Source organism: Diadema setosum, chromosome 20, assembly GCF_964275005.1.
Source record: "Diadema setosum chromosome 20, eeDiaSeto1, whole genome shotgun sequence".
NCBI classification, from domain to species: domain Eukaryota; kingdom Metazoa; phylum Echinodermata; class Echinoidea; order Diadematoida; family Diadematidae; genus Diadema; species Diadema setosum.
Window position 1 is genome coordinate 28,923,552 of NC_092704.1, and position 15,902 is coordinate 28,939,453.

At 36.7% G+C, this 15,902-nt stretch overlaps 1 protein-coding gene across 1 annotated transcript in view; it reads left to right on the forward strand.

The window, feature by feature from the left end:
* Positions 1-1,244: 1,244 nt before the first annotated feature.
* Positions 1,245-15,902, forward strand: part of LOC140243580 (MAM and LDL-receptor class A domain-containing protein 1-like) — a 95,541-nt gene continuing 80,883 nt past the window's right edge. The window contains exons 1-14 of the mRNA XM_072323247.1: positions 1,245-1,296; positions 2,888-2,926; positions 3,475-3,615; positions 4,628-4,863; positions 5,992-6,112; positions 7,632-7,739; positions 8,121-8,156; positions 9,427-9,543; positions 9,975-10,010; positions 11,344-11,484; positions 12,025-12,260; positions 13,214-13,343; positions 14,624-14,653; positions 15,482-15,598. Of these exons, the coding sequence (XP_072179348.1) occupies positions 1,245-1,296; positions 2,888-2,926; positions 3,475-3,615; positions 4,628-4,863; positions 5,992-6,112; positions 7,632-7,739; positions 8,121-8,156; positions 9,427-9,543; positions 9,975-10,010; positions 11,344-11,484; positions 12,025-12,260; positions 13,214-13,343; positions 14,624-14,653; positions 15,482-15,598 (1,540 nt within the window). The remainder of the gene's footprint in view (positions 1,297-2,887; positions 2,927-3,474; positions 3,616-4,627; positions 4,864-5,991; positions 6,113-7,631; positions 7,740-8,120; positions 8,157-9,426; positions 9,544-9,974; positions 10,011-11,343; positions 11,485-12,024; positions 12,261-13,213; positions 13,344-14,623; positions 14,654-15,481; positions 15,599-15,902) is intronic.

Genomic DNA, 15,902 nt, shown 5'->3' on the forward strand with positions numbered 1-15,902 from the left:
GCCTTAGCCCCACCGATAGTACGGGACTATCCTTAGCCCACTTTCTGTTTACACTCGTTTTTGCCAAAGTGGGCTAGCCCCACCGATAGTACGGTACTATCTGGCCCTGCAAAATAGCAGGGGTTAGCACCGCAATTGCGGTGCTAGCACCGCAATTGCGGTGCCAAGCAAGTGAGTGTAAACAAAACGAAAAAATAATCCTGGGCTAGGCGACGGAGACGAAGTGCGACCCTCACTGACCAATCAGAAACGAGGTAATCAAGTGCTGCCGGTGCGTGCGTGTACGTGTACAGTACACAGCGTAATTATGAATATTCATGTGGTTTGGAAAGTCCGGGGCTAAGAAAGACGAGTGTAAAAAGGTCAGTTTTCTCCTTAGCCCCGGACAAGAGATAGTACGGGACTAATTGGCGAGTGTAAAAAGCTGAAAAAATTGGTACGGGACTAACGATAGTCCTGGGTCAGAGAAAGTCCGGGGTTAAGAAACACAAGTGTAAAAAGCCCTTATGTGTGTTACTTTTTGGACGTTCACAGCTGTGTTTACAATCAGAGCCGCATGGTTACAAAGCATGCGAATTATTAAGTGTAAATCATGCAAAAGTATCGATTCCAGAAGACTCGGTTTCAGCTTGTATTAATTGATTCGTATCGCCATTCGGCCTGATATCAGTGGACTGATCGATATATTTTAGGAAATGATTAAAAACGTTTTACTATAACAAGAAACGTTGGCTTGTAGAATAAACAAAGATGACGGGACTCATAAGAAATTGTACCAGTTTGTTGATTGTTGTTTAAACGTGCCGTAAAATAGAACACTGACTTGTCGGAGAACAACTGGATCGAGTTTTCACCGATCGAAATCTTATAATGCTGTTCCTATAACGACATGTTAGTTCAACGAGACAAAGTTAATCTTGTTGTAAAAGATAAACTACGCAGCACATGTTCGACATTCATGTTTGTCTTTCGAAGTTCTAGGCCTCCTACATAATTTCAGAAAAACAGTTTTTACCACATTGATTTATTTTGTAGGCACTTCTAGAAGTCAATTTGGTCAATCAATTGCTTTGACTGGGAGAAGTTGTCTTGTGCTCTAAAAGAGCTGACGACAAGCGTATTGATTATGACGATCCGAAGGTCTATAAATGTCGACGGCTTTGCCCTGCCATTCCAACTGAGTTTCCTACCGTGGAGACTTCGTCAACTGGATTTGTCAAGTACGACTAGGCAGAATCGGCGCCATGGCTTCGACCTTGCCTGCACTAGTGCTCCTCATGACAGTCGCCCAGTGCTGTAAGTGCATCTCATTCGATTAACTTCACAAGTTCTTCATACACTCTAAGAAAAAAAAAAAGGTTCAACTTTGTATACTTTTACGTGTGACACATTTTATTGTAGCAGCAAAACGGACATGAAAAGTGCAACGTTGCACCTTTCTGCATGGCTGGAAAGGTGCAAAATTGCACCCTTGAAGATTTCCCATTGTGTCCCACATAAAGGTTCAAAGTTGAACATATTTTTATCAAGAGTGCAGATCAAATAGTTTAAACGGTTGATTTTTTTTTTTGTGTAAGAGAAAAGGAAATTTCGGATCCGTCTTCTGATAAATTTGGGAAAGTGCCTCATGTCGCAACGTGTTTGTCCGTCACTTTGAATTCTTATGAAATTTTCTTTCTATGCGTTGAACCTGTAGCAGTTTGACATTTCTTTTCATTGTTCCTTGTAAAACATTAAGCAACGAAAAAAAAAAGAGGAAAAATATGCACATTGTATGGGGCAACTAAATTTTGCAGCACTCTCTAATTTTGCAAATAAAACTGCGATTTTAAGATCATCTTCAAGATATCATTATGCTTTCTGTATACAACTTCAGTCTTCTTAACTGTTACTAAAAAGCAGACATGATAAACAATTCCGAGGAAAATCCCTCAATGTGCGATTTTTGTCAAAACTTGCGTCAGAAAATAAACTCTGTAACTGAGCTTTTAATTGGACTGCCACGCGATGAGATTACTTTTTATTCAGAGAGAGCTTTTCCCAGTCATCCACTTGTTTTTCTGTCAGTATTACACCGAAGTCTTCATTAGCCATCAACAAGCGTTACAACTTAGCTGCTTTTTTATAATTTTGATAATGTGTATCTTATAAGTGTAGTTTTGTTGTTTACTCGCAGTCTTTTCAGGGCGGAAGTTGTGACATATTTGACCATAAGAATTGTGGACGTGCAGTTCAACCTTTGCTCTCTATATCCACGTAGACTAAATACATAGATATACGCAACGAATATAAAAGAAATATTTAAAATGATAAATTGACTAACGAATGATACAAAATATTTTTCGAAACCCAAGTTAGGTATGAGGCTGTCTGTGACTTTGTTTGATAAATTGGTCACGTTTTGCGTTTGTATGTGTGTGTGTGTGTGTGTGATATCGCGTTTGCACATTCGGAATATTATACAAACTTTGCTCAAAACATTTTCTAATCATAATTGTTGTTCGAATATCGGGCTGCGTTTTCGTCAATAATAATTATAGTTAGTCCTTTTCATTAGTGAAATTTTGTGTGCGCACCATTATTGAAGACTTGCTTGGGACGTCACCTCTTCATCTAATTTAAATTCCGATTGGGACTGATATCATTGTATCGTAAAAAAAATCCCCAACAACATGCCATGTTTTATGACTTCACCTGATTTGAGCCAAATTCAAAATGCTAAGACGACTCTAATTAGGCCAAAAAGGTGTTCTGTACATGTGCTAGACAGCCGACACGAGAGTTGCGTCGTTTTAACGTACGCGTCACACATCTAAAGCTATTTCCTGTAGTTCCTCATGCTTTAGTGATCTTCCTCATCATATTTTTTATTTCATTTTCTTTGCAGGGGGTTATACAGCATATTATCCTGCATATACAACACAAGGTAGGCAATAAATTTTGCCCCAACCAGCAATGTTCCTATCTTGTACATTCTATCCTGTCTCACGGATCATTATAGCATTATTACTTCCCAATATTGCTGAGTAGATATCAGAGTGTATTATACACAGTACTCTATATTGCCCCTATAAAATGATTCGCTTTTTTGTTTTGTTTTGTTTTGTTTTGGTTTTTTTTTGAGAGAGAGAGTAGTCCACTCTTGGTAAATTTGTTGGGATGGACATGTTTATAACGTCTTCATGTAAATTACCTTCATGATGCAGAATTTTACAAAACGTTCAGAGAATACTACAAATATATTTCCAACAGAATTTTGGCAGTTGAACCTAAACAAAGTCGTGTGATCTCCTATAAATACACTGCATGGCATGTTTTAAAAATGGTTTTATTAAAGAAGGAATGAGGAGATCATTCTATATACGGATTGCCCAAGGGAACAAAATGGAGATACATTAAACCTTGAATGAAATATAAAAAAAAAAAGATAAATAAAATGTTTAACCATCATCGCACCACGCTGTTATCTCTCAGGACCAAACAACTTTGACTGCGACTTTGAAAACGGCATTTGTGGTTGGCAGCAATCATATTATGATGACTTTGACTGGACCCGTCATAGTGGTAGTACTTCATCGTCAAGCACCGGGCCAAGCGGGGACCATACAACCGGCTGTAAGCACTCACAGTATCTATTGCCTTTAGGGGTGGTATAGTTTTGGTTGTGGTCCTGATAAAAGGCGGAACCCTCGTTTATTAGGACCACTTTGTTTTTAGATATCTCGGCCATTTCAAGAGATATATTCATCATATAAACTTCGAATTCCTCTTAGAACTATACATGATCTTTCATATCTTGCACTATATGTATAAATGATTTGATGAATATTTGTTGTGAAATGGCATATTCTAAAAAGAAGTGATCCTAATAAAAGGTGGGTCCCAACAAAAAACTATACCATCCCTTCAAGCCTCATTTGCATTGCACAACACCATACCGTAAGTAACGGTGTTTTTTTTCCTCTCTCTCTTTCTCTCTCTCTCTCTGAAGAACTCTCGGATGCTGTCTCCTTTCCTTTGTGTTATGTTGTCTGTACCTTTCACTGGTAGAAGGACAGAGTTTCAACGAAGTGGAAAAAAGCTGCTATTGAAAGTCTTGGAAACGATATTTCTTCTGTCTTCGTCACTTGCACGTACAAGTTATGTTTTTATCGATAATACATGTGGGTATGTTTGTCTGTATTCACCTTCACTGTGTACTTGTATCTCATGTGTATATCTGGATGATATTCTTTATTCGAATAGTTCATTCGAATAGTTCATTCGAATAGTTAATTTGAAAACGAAATTAGGTTCGTTATTCAGAAGATTCGATCAACCGAAAATTAGTTGATTATATAAGGTTCATTATTCCGAAGGTTCGTTCTTCTGAAAATGGAAATAAGATTTTTTTAAATCAAAACAAAGGCGGTACTGACGAAACTTTGGAATTTTACGAACCTCATTTCTTTTTGTCAGATTAATAAAACTTCGGAATAAAGAACCCTCGAAATAAAGAACCTTATATGTATTATCGGATCAACGAACCTTCCGAATGACGAACTTCCGGACTGCAACCGAATATCCTGTTCTTACCTTGCTTGTTTGTGCATTTACTTTTTTTTGTTACATTTACTTTTCCTTTTAGACGGATATTACATGTACATCGAGACATCTTCTCCACGTTATTCCGGACAAGTAGCACGCTTAACGAGCCCCGCCCAGTTTCGCTATGGGCCCCAGTGCCTGACATTTTGGTACCATATGTACGGTAGTACAATCAATTCACTGAAGGTCTACAAGTCAGCATCAAGTACAGCGAGTGGAGGCGATTTGCTGTTTTTACTTACTGGACAAGTCGGCAACATGTGGAATGAAGCACAGGTAAGTTATGATAATTATATACGTGTATGTTTCTCAAGACTAATGTTAATGAATGAACGTATGGAAGAAGATGTAGTATCAAGTTTTGGTCAACACTATTGAAACCCTCAGATAATTGTATCTGAGAGAGCGTGAGAGAGGGAGAGAGAGAGAGAGAGAGAAGAGAGCAATTATTAGATACGATATGTAAGTATTTTACAAAAAAGAAAACAGTTGTCATTAGTTGCTTGAAACCGCTGTTAACATGGTTAACATATACTATGTACATCTCTTGTTTGCTTATCCGTGTGTTACAAGGATACAATATGATACAAGGAACCCTACTGAACATGTTAAAAATATAGAAATTCGCCTTCCACTGGCATGACAACAAAGAAGGTAAAAAACCCGACAAATAGCATGTATTACACATGTATAATGATAGTAACAAACAGGCAAACAAAAGCATTGCACGGACGATGTCTTGAATGCTATAAATAAGAAAATATGTAATTTACATAAACATACATGTACATACACAAACACCCGCACGAACATACACATGCACACGCAAACACGCATGAACAGCGTCATACACTCGCTCTCTCTCACACACACACACACCCACACACACGTAAGCTGTTTTTAAACCCGTTATTACACATTTCCTCAATTCCAGAATATCATCTATTTAACCTCTCGTTCCCCCATCTCCCTCAATCTCCCCTGTAAGTTATGAGAAATAGATGAAAAGGAAAATTTAAGTCATGTGATAACGAGGATTCAGGAAAAGAAAGGTAGAAGGTATTGACTGGTGGAGATGAGGATCCTAGGGTCAATAAAAAGCAAAAAAAAAAACACCAAAAAAAAAAACAAACAAACCCTGTCTTGTCATGTTTCGTCCTCTCTGACCCATTAACAACAGTATTTCTATTAGGTCCTGTGTTAAGTCTGCGGGGACATTGGAAACTCGCGGCAAACGGCCTTATTCACATTTTCCATATCATAGAGAATTTAGAAGTAGTTCCTTATGAGATGGAGTGGATTTACAATTATGCATGCGTCACACCCTGTCATGACTGCAATACACTATCATGAGATAGAGCATGCAGCATCACGTCTTGTTTTTATTCTTTATCATCTCTGCAGGTCAACATCGACAATTACACCCAGCCATTCTACATAACCATGGAAGGTGTAAGTGGGAGTAGCTACACAGGTGATATAGCCATAGATGACATCGGGCTTTCCCAGGGCTCCTGCCAACAAGGTACAACATGTATATGACAATATAACCCTATCATGTACTCGTGACAACCAAAACAAAGAGAATATACCTGCATAAGAAAAACCTCATTTTAGTCATCGAGGTTGAAATGACTGCTGTAAGGATGAATGAGAAGCAGAAAATAACATATACCTGCAGTCCCTATTCAGAAATAATTGGGAGATAAAGAACAGGGAGAACAACCGTGTCAGATGTCATGAGAATTAAACAAAATGTAAATTGATGAGTAATGTGTTTTTGATTCGCATCAAGACTTTGTTTCCCTCGCTGTTTGTTTGCTCCCCCTATAGATGGAAATTATCATATTTTAGTCAGAACATAATAATGAATAAGATTTTTGTTGATAGCTGAAAAGTCGTCCTAAAATCATTTTAAAGTACTCTGAAGTCGTCATATCAAATGTTGCCGTATTAATTTCAGTTGCATTTGCATCATCACCCATGTGTGAGTGCGTGTGTGTGTTTGTTTTAGATGGTACCATGAACAACATATTTAAAGGGACTGTACAGTATTTGTTGAGGTGGCGATTCATGTTTTGAACATTCCTAAGTGAGATAATGAAAAGCCTCTTATGAAATATGAAAGAGCATGTAATTTTAAGAAGGATTCAACGTTTATTTGATGAAAATTGGTTTTCAAATGGCTGAGATATCCCAAAAAGTGCTAATAATAAAAGGCGACATGCCACCACTTTATTAGGATCTCTTTGTTTCACCTTGTTTTTGGATATCTCAGCCATTTCAGAACCGATTTTCATCGAATAAACTTTTGATACCCCTTAGAACGGCATGCTCATTGACATCTCATAGAGGGGTTTCTGAATATCTCGCAAAACGTTTAAAGCTAAATCCTCACCTCGACCAGGACTGTACACACCCTTTAACGGTGGCGTATGTATACAAACTGTTGAAAATTTCATATTCTTAAAAAATTGAATACAATTTGGTTATTTCACGGTAACATTTATTTGTGTAATTTGTTATACATCGCTCTATTCAGCCTGTCCTAAGTCAATTCGCTATCCTCCGCAAACAGTCAATTTCTTTTATTCAGATTCAATTTCAAGGACATATATTTCATTGTTTATTCAATCAGAACATAACGTTATATACAAGATATTTCATTTTATTTGCAATTCAGTGCGCGATTCAAATTAACAGCGCATAACAAAACCTCACTTATATCATACGAGAGAGAAAAATAATTTCAAAGTGAAATGAAATGTTATCCATTGCTAGATTTTCTAATTCTGGGGTGTTACAAAATAAAACACAAAAAGGGAGGGATTCATTGAAAACCCTTGATTGTTGATTGTGAAATCCGAAAAAGAAAACCGAATGAAAAAAAAAAATGGCTAAAAGCATCATACAGAAAAAAAAAACTGCAGTCAGCAACTATTGTGTTCATAAGAAATAGATGTATGTGATTTTTTCTTCACTAAACTTGGGAATGCACATGAAAATATGCACCGCTTGTATTTGAAATATTTCGTTACGTTTAGGATGTGCTTCAAATGAATTTCAATGTAACAACGGTACCTGCATCCCGGGCAGCTGGGAGTGTGATGGAATCGTCGACTGTGCCGATAACAGTGATGAAAACCACTGTGGTAAGTTCACCCCTCATAAACTACAACTTTATTGTTTTGTCATCGGTGTTTTCGTTTTGAGAACATCAAAGGGCTACCAAGTTTGTACGGTCCTATACTCAAAAAGGTTTTTGAAAGCCGACGTGCTTGCATTTTGTCTGTGCTCATCATAGAAATCATCATTTTTATTTATTTTGTTAATTGGCAACCGACATTAAGCAATCTTTTATAAGCCTGGTATAATGATTTTGAATTTGCCCAAATGACTTTAGGCCAATTAGTAAAGGTATAGTCAACTGGAGGATTTATTAATATATGAGAATTCCATTTTGTTTTAAATCAATATCTTATTTAGACAAAAAAATACAAATTGCTTTACTTCCTTTTTTTTTCACCTACTAGATTTCTCAACCAATTCGTGGTATCAGTCTACACCTGGTAAGATGATCAGTTTTAATGTTAAGAAGTACCTCATTGAAAATTCTGTCCATGCCAGCTGTGTTCTTATCACAGAGAAGATAACACTTGGAGCACTGACATTCTGGTATTTTGTTTTAACACGTTTTATAAACTGTAAATTAAAATTGATTCAGTGAATGCGATGAAAAACCCATGACACACTATTTTTGTAGTTAAAAAAAAAGAAATATGTTACGAATACATATTACATTGATGGAAAATTGAGCAAAGAAAATGGGTTTTCATTCGGATTTGAACCCGAGATATCCGGATTGCTAGATCGGTGCTCTACCGACTGAGCTATAGAAAGCCCTAGAGTGTTCGTCCCAGAAACCCTTCATTCTCAACACACAAACACATTGCTATAGCTTCTGACCATTCGAGCATTTAGAATTAAGGGTTTCTGGGACGAACACTGAACTGGGGCTTTCTATCCCTCTATAACTCAGTCGGTAGAGCACCGGGCTAGCAATCCGGAAGTCTCGCGTTCGAATCCCGATGGAATCCCATTTTCTTTGCTCATTTTTCCATCAATAAATTATATTCATTTCTGGTCAGTTTTCTTCTGTTTGCGTTTGTTCATATATCATATAGGCCTATTACGTTAAATCGTTAGATACAACTATATTGGTAGATCACATCTCTGAACTTTGAGGGAAATTTTCCTGTCCGTTCCAAAGTGTTGAATCCTTAAAGTTTTGGTACCATGCAGCATAGGTGGATAAAATAGATAATCAAAATAAAATTGATTATGATAAGATAAAATGTATTCTAAAGACTGCCAGAGTTCCTATAGTAGGAATTCGGCACGAATAACATTCAGAGGGAAATCAAACTACTCCACCTGTCATTGGTATATGCTCGTCAGGAAAATCGTATTGACCACTTCTGTAGATGAAATAACTTGAATCGTGATGTTTTACATGTTTTTATCTCTTTACGTACACTGTCAAGTTGATGTTTCTTGAAAGAACATACTCATTATTTTTGACTGCTGGCAGAATTATATCCGTTTCCGGTGCGGTGCTAATGCTGTATATTCAACCACATCCATAAGCAAATTCAAGTCTTTTTGGATGAATAACGTGAGGCGGGAAACGCGTTCTTTCCTTTTTTTTTTGTCTGGCTATCAGATGTGGCATTTCGACTGATGTATGCAACAATAACATAAGAAACAGTTCTCCTTTCCTTTTCATACGAATGATAAGCGATTGAATTTTGAAACTTTTTATAATGATTCTTTTCGTAGGATATCAGTCCTGTTATAGTTGGCAGTTCCAATGTTACGATGGGTCCTGTATATCAGACTATTATCGATGCAATGGATACCCCAACTGCTACGATGGCAGCGATGAATACAACTGCGGTAGGTGTTAATTTCCTATATACTGTTAAATATTAATTTAGTAAACTGTGTTCTTTTCCGTCCCATTCTGATTTATTTAAACGTTTGAAAATTGATATTTATATACATACTTATAAACACGCATATATAGTTTATATTTTATATAACATTGGCCTACTGAATACATTTTATAATATTTTTTTTTTCTCTGTTGCTTTCTTCTTTTTTTTTTCTTGCTGTCGCTTAATTTTGAGGTTTTTGCAGCTATAAGTCTTATTCGTAATTGGCTAGAAAATTTACTTGGGCGTCCCCATATTAATGTTTCAGAGAGAGTACCCAAGGAAGACGTACATCGGGTGCTTAATTGCTAATAAATTCATTGTCCTATTATGAACTGTGTGACGGAGAGGGTCTCAGGATTCAATTTGTCTGGTTTCTTATTCTTTTCGTAGATTATTCAACGAGCAGCTGGTATCAGACAACACAGGGTAAGATGATTCAAAACAATCAGCGTATGATAGCAACATTCGACAACGTACTATAATGTGCCTACGATTTCCTAAGCATTGATTTGAATTCTACAATGTGAAATGAAAACTGATTCTTGACAATTATTAATACTTAACACCATGCAGATTATTTTGGTTTGGTTTATAATCAATACTAAATCGTTTCAATCCGGGTCGAATACGTTTTCAGAGTTGATGACCATATAAGAGTTACGGTGTAGCAAGATTATGATTCATATATACCTTTTGAATTTCAAGAGCGATTATTCATGCAATACTAGTATCTGTCAGGGAACATAAGTATGTTCAGTGCAAATTCAAATTCAAATTCAAACTTTATTTTCACTTTTTTCCAACAGAATGTACAAGAAACAATTATTATAAATTCGACGTGAAAGACTTGACCATTATAAGGCCTGTCTGTCATCTCCTGGTAGCAAACTTGCACAATTATCTTGTTCTTGGATTAAAGTTTTCATGAATAACTTTAGTGCAGCTGCGATTAATGTCACAGAGAATGCAAACCCCCCCCCCCCCCAAAAAAAAAAAAAAAAAAAAAAACACAACAGACCTAATACAAAGTGACTTACCGATTAATCTAGCCTCATAAGGGTAAAGATCGCTTCACCTCCACCCCAAAAGATTAAATTTATTCACCTACTTTAGAAATGTAATTCAAATTTGAAATCGATTGAGGTCACATCTTTAAAGCACTTTGAATACGAATGAATTTTTCGTCATTTTCCTGTGAGCTTCACTGACGGAAGAGGAGATGGAATCTGTTATTGAATAAACGCGAAGGGTGCACGTCACGAGGGCGACACCCATGCATCATACAACCCACTAGTCATACAGCCCACGACTTCGACACTAAAGCAAACAAGGCCCAAGAGACCAACAAGATAAGCAACGTGTTGTAACGTCGAATTACGTAATGTCGAACTTATGGGCCTTATTTGTTAAGTGTCGAACTCATTTGCTGAATGACTCGTGGACTGTATGACTCATTGACGTTCTTCTTTTTTTTTCAATGTTGAACTCGTGGGCTGTGTGATTCTTCGGTGTCGGACTCGTAGGATGACCCCCAAAGCAATTGCTAGAGCAAAGAGTTAGTGTTTGGTAGTCTTGCCAACACTCGACGTGACATGCAACATGATGCTCACTTACGACACAAATTTGAGGAAGCAAACTCTGAGCATATGGTATTATGTTGATATACAATTGTAGATGCAAATAGTATATTCAATACAAGTTTTTGTTTTGTTTTGTTTTGTTTTGTTTTTGTTTTCTAATCATTATTATCCTGGACCAGTTTCCGACGACTTCAACTGTGACTTTGAATCTGGTCTCTGTGGATGGCAGCAGGCATACGGCGATGACTTTGATTGGAGCCGTCACAGCGGAAGTACTGGGTCGCAAAGCACGGGACCATATGGTGACCATACCACCGGCTGTAAGCACTTGCATAATTCCTTCATACTTGTTTTTCTGTTCTGTGAAGGAGATTTGCAGGTGTCGCTGTTGAGCTCCCCTATGACAGTTTTTGTTGCCTGAATGTTTAAAACAGTTTATTATGGTTGTTAGGAATGTTTGTGCCTTTTCGTTGGTTGAGAATTTACACCTTAATACTCCTTGATGATTTTTCTTCCTCAGAAACGCTTTGTTTTTGTCCCGAGATATTTTCTGTCTTAACATGATATTATCTTAACATAAAAAAAAGACAAATTCATTTAGACTAAGAAATTGAGAGCAGATCAATCAACATCAAGAATATGCCGAACAAAATGCAGTCAAATAATTTGAAATAGCTATGTACTAGCAAAGTCGAGTGCAATACAGATTAACAATAAAAAAAAATAATCTTTATTTTATTCGAGGAAGAGATATTTACTATAGGAAAGTATCCCTCCGATATGATTGTGCATTTAATTTTCAACCTCGCTTTGATAAAGGGCTGTAATAGTTGGACAACTTATTGTTCTTCTCCACGCAGACGGATATTACATGTACATAGAGACATCCTCTCCACGTGTCTATGGGGATTTCGCACGCCTATGGAGCCCCGCCTATTATGGTTCCGGGTCCCTTTGCCTAACATTTTGGTATCATATGTACGGCAGCGCTATCAACTCACTGAATGTCTACAAGTCAGAAACAAAATACCCGAATTCTACAGACAGTATATTCTCTCTCAGTGGACAAAAGGGAAACTATTGGATTCAAGCACAGGTAATTCATTTCAGTTTTGAAACAATACGGAGGAAGTCGGTGTTTTGCGTATTTTATTGTCGATCTCCTTTATTTGTCAAGAAAGTGGAATGTTATGAGAGTTAATGAGTTTTCGAATAACTTCAAAAAGATCTTCGATGTGGCCGTCACCCATTATCTCAGGGCAAAGATAAATATTGTATTAAAATGGCTTTGATGTGTTTAATTTGTACTTTAAAGAATATCTTTCTTATTGTAATCTAGGCCTACAGACACATCAACTATACACTGCTGATTAAGCAAAATCAGGGACAATCTGTTTTATGTCCAAATACTGCAGACGTTCAAGAAAGCTTTAGTTCATGAGTTGTTTTGAAATTGAAAAGAGGAAATGTGCAGTAGTTTTCCGTAAATCTTTTGAATCCGCATCTGCCATGTCTGCCTGATTTCTTTTTATTTTGTTTTGTTTAAACATGTTAAATGGGGGGATGTTGGGGACGTTTGGTTTTACAAAGTCATTATTTTTTCCCAAACAAATGCCTCCACTGCGTCAAAGTAACTTTAACGCAAATGTTGTTAAAAACAAAAACAAACAAGGTATATACGTAGGATAAATGCGATCTATAATCGACTATAATTGTGAACAGGGGTTGTCCTGCTTTTATGGGCAGTCACTCCTATAGCGTTTGAAAATGTAATACAGCGGTTTCTTCACGTAATCCTACAAGAGAGATGGAAACCGAACGCAAGTAGGAATGACAGATCTTTGCAGCTTTCATGAGAAACAGTAGCTGTTGCACATAATATTTGAAGCTTGGAAAAACATCGAAGTTTGTTGGGATCAACTGTGACAATAAAGTAGTAAGTGAATACTAAGAATGCGGTGGAGTACATCAACAAACATATACTATGTTTGACTAACTACTGTGTCGAGTAGCTTCAAACAAATAATTATACATGCAATTATTCTGCAGGTCAATATCTACAACAGTTACTACTACTACTGGCCATTTTACATCACCATGGAAGGTATACGTGGGAATGACTTCACTGGCGATATCGCCATAGATGACCTCTCGATGTCATATGGATACTGCCAACAAGGTAAATGCACAAATCTTAAATTTTCATTGACTGTTGTCGAGGTTGGAAAAACTCCACGAATGATCTAACGTCACAATTATTGACTTGACAGATGTTACAATATTTTTTAATTTCAGTCTCAAAGGACAATTGAAATCACACTCATGAAAACTAAGAACGAAGATAAACAAGACTGAGATAAAAGACAATGGCAATGGTATAGTGAATAAGACTTCCGACTCCCCATCGGAGGACCTGAGATCGATTCCTACGTCCCTCTTGACCAAGGGGGGGGGGGAGGTGTTTCATAGAGCTGTTCTTAAAGTTACTTACGAGCGACTGATGATCAGTTCTTGTGCTGAAATTATTGAACTTCTGATAAGTATAGCACATCACAACTGATCACCAGTCGCTCGTAAGTTGTTCGTAACTTTACGAACAGCTTTATGAAACACTCCCAGGTGTATCAATGGGTACCTGACAACGCTAGGGTAGATAATGGCAGGGCCCTCTGGTAGAGCAGTGGCAACACTAAAGAGGCTATTCCCTGGCGAAAGAAGGCATTGCTCTTATCACTATTATTATTATCATTATTATTATTACTATCATTTTTATTCTTATTATCATTATAATAACTATTGCTATTATCATTGTAATCATCATTGTTAATGGTGTGTCAATCAGAAAGGAAAGTAAAGTTTTTACATTACAGTGCATAAAGGTAAAGTCAAAGAATGTTTGATTGCACCTTCTTGAAATTCGAACGTCTTCAAATGAGTTTTGATTTCTTACACGATGTAAAGTTCCAGCGGCATAGACCCCCCCCCCCCCGTGATTTCAAGTGACATTTGTATATGCGAAAGTTTATAGGAAGGAACTTGAACAAGGGGAACAAGATTTAAGGAACTTAGTACGTCATCCACACTTCTTAATGTATTCAGCTCAGTCGATGTATATTTTGAATCGAGCAAAACACAGTGTCAGATATTGCCTGTACAGTTTATAAAACCTGACACCAAATTGTATTTGGATTTGACGCACATACAGACACACACACACACACAAAAAAACCCAACAAATCTTGCTGCCTCTGGCAGAACATGAAATAGCCCTTGTATTCACGATATCCATCCGTCAAATATCAGGTGCTTGCATGTTTGTAGACAGTCTGATGTTAATGAATAATCATCATACACTTGGTGATTCATTTGTATAGATGGACTGACCTTTGTTCCTTTCCATCTTCGCCCGAAACAATACTTACCGTGCATTTGGAATGTTTTCATTCATCCCTTTCACAGCTAACGCAACTAATTACTACACCACACAAGGTATAAATGATTAATTGGCTTTCTGGACATGCATGCATGGTGATTGGAGATTGATCAGAGTCTTTCTCTTTTTGAGTCTGTTTTTATTTTTATTTTGAAACTTAACAATGAAGTATTGCATCACATTGTGTTATGTTACATACTGTTTTGATACATTTCAATTAACATTCTGTAGAGTCGAACAAATTTTTGATATTTTTTACATCTTGCATTGATACCACAGCGAGAGGAAAAATAAATGCTAAACTAAGGTAATTTTTGACCTGCAGTCAAAACCACAAATAATACTCGAGGATTGGGTCAAATACTAGCAAATGGTGAAGAACAGAACCATTTCGACTGGGAACCAATTTGCGAGAACCATCTGATGAGAACTATTTCAGGTTTTTTTTTTCTTAGATGGTATATTCACCCTCATTTAGAAGCAAAATCAACTTGAGACGTGTTTCTTCACATGCTTTTTTTATCCCTCAACACAATGTCAAGTTGATGTTTCTTGAAATAACATGCTGATTATCTTCGACTGCCGGCAGAATTATATATCCGTTTGCGATGCGGCGCTAATGTTGTATATTCAATCACATAAGTAGTATATAAGCGAATTCAAGTCTTTTTTGGATAAATAACGTGAAGCAGGAAACGCGTTCATTGCTCTTTTTTTGTGTGTGTCTGTGTATCAAATGTTGCATTTCGACTGATGTATGTTACAATAACATAAGATACAGTTCTCCTTTGATTTTTATATTATAGATTGTTTGATTTGATTATTGATTATTTATATATAAGGAGATTCAGTTTTGAAAGGTGTTATGATGTTTGTTTTCGAAGGATATCAGTCCTGTTATAGTTGGCAGTTCCAATGTTACGATGGGTCATGTATATCAGACTATTATCGATGCAATGGATACTCCAACTGCGGGGATGGCAGCGATGAATACAACTGCGGTATGTATCAATTTCCTTATACTGTTAAATATAAACTCAATTATCTGTGTTCTTTTCCGTCCTATTCTGGTTTATTTAAACTTTTAAAAACATTTGATATCTATATACATACTTACATAAACGCATATAAACTTTACATTACAGTATATAACATTATTGGCCTACTAAATACATTTAATATTTTTTTGTCTGCTGCTTTCTTGTTTTTTTCCTTGCTGTCGTTTAATTCTGAAGTTTGTGCGTCTATAAATCATGTCGTATTCGTAATTGGCTAGAAAATTGACTTGGGCGTCCGATTATTAGT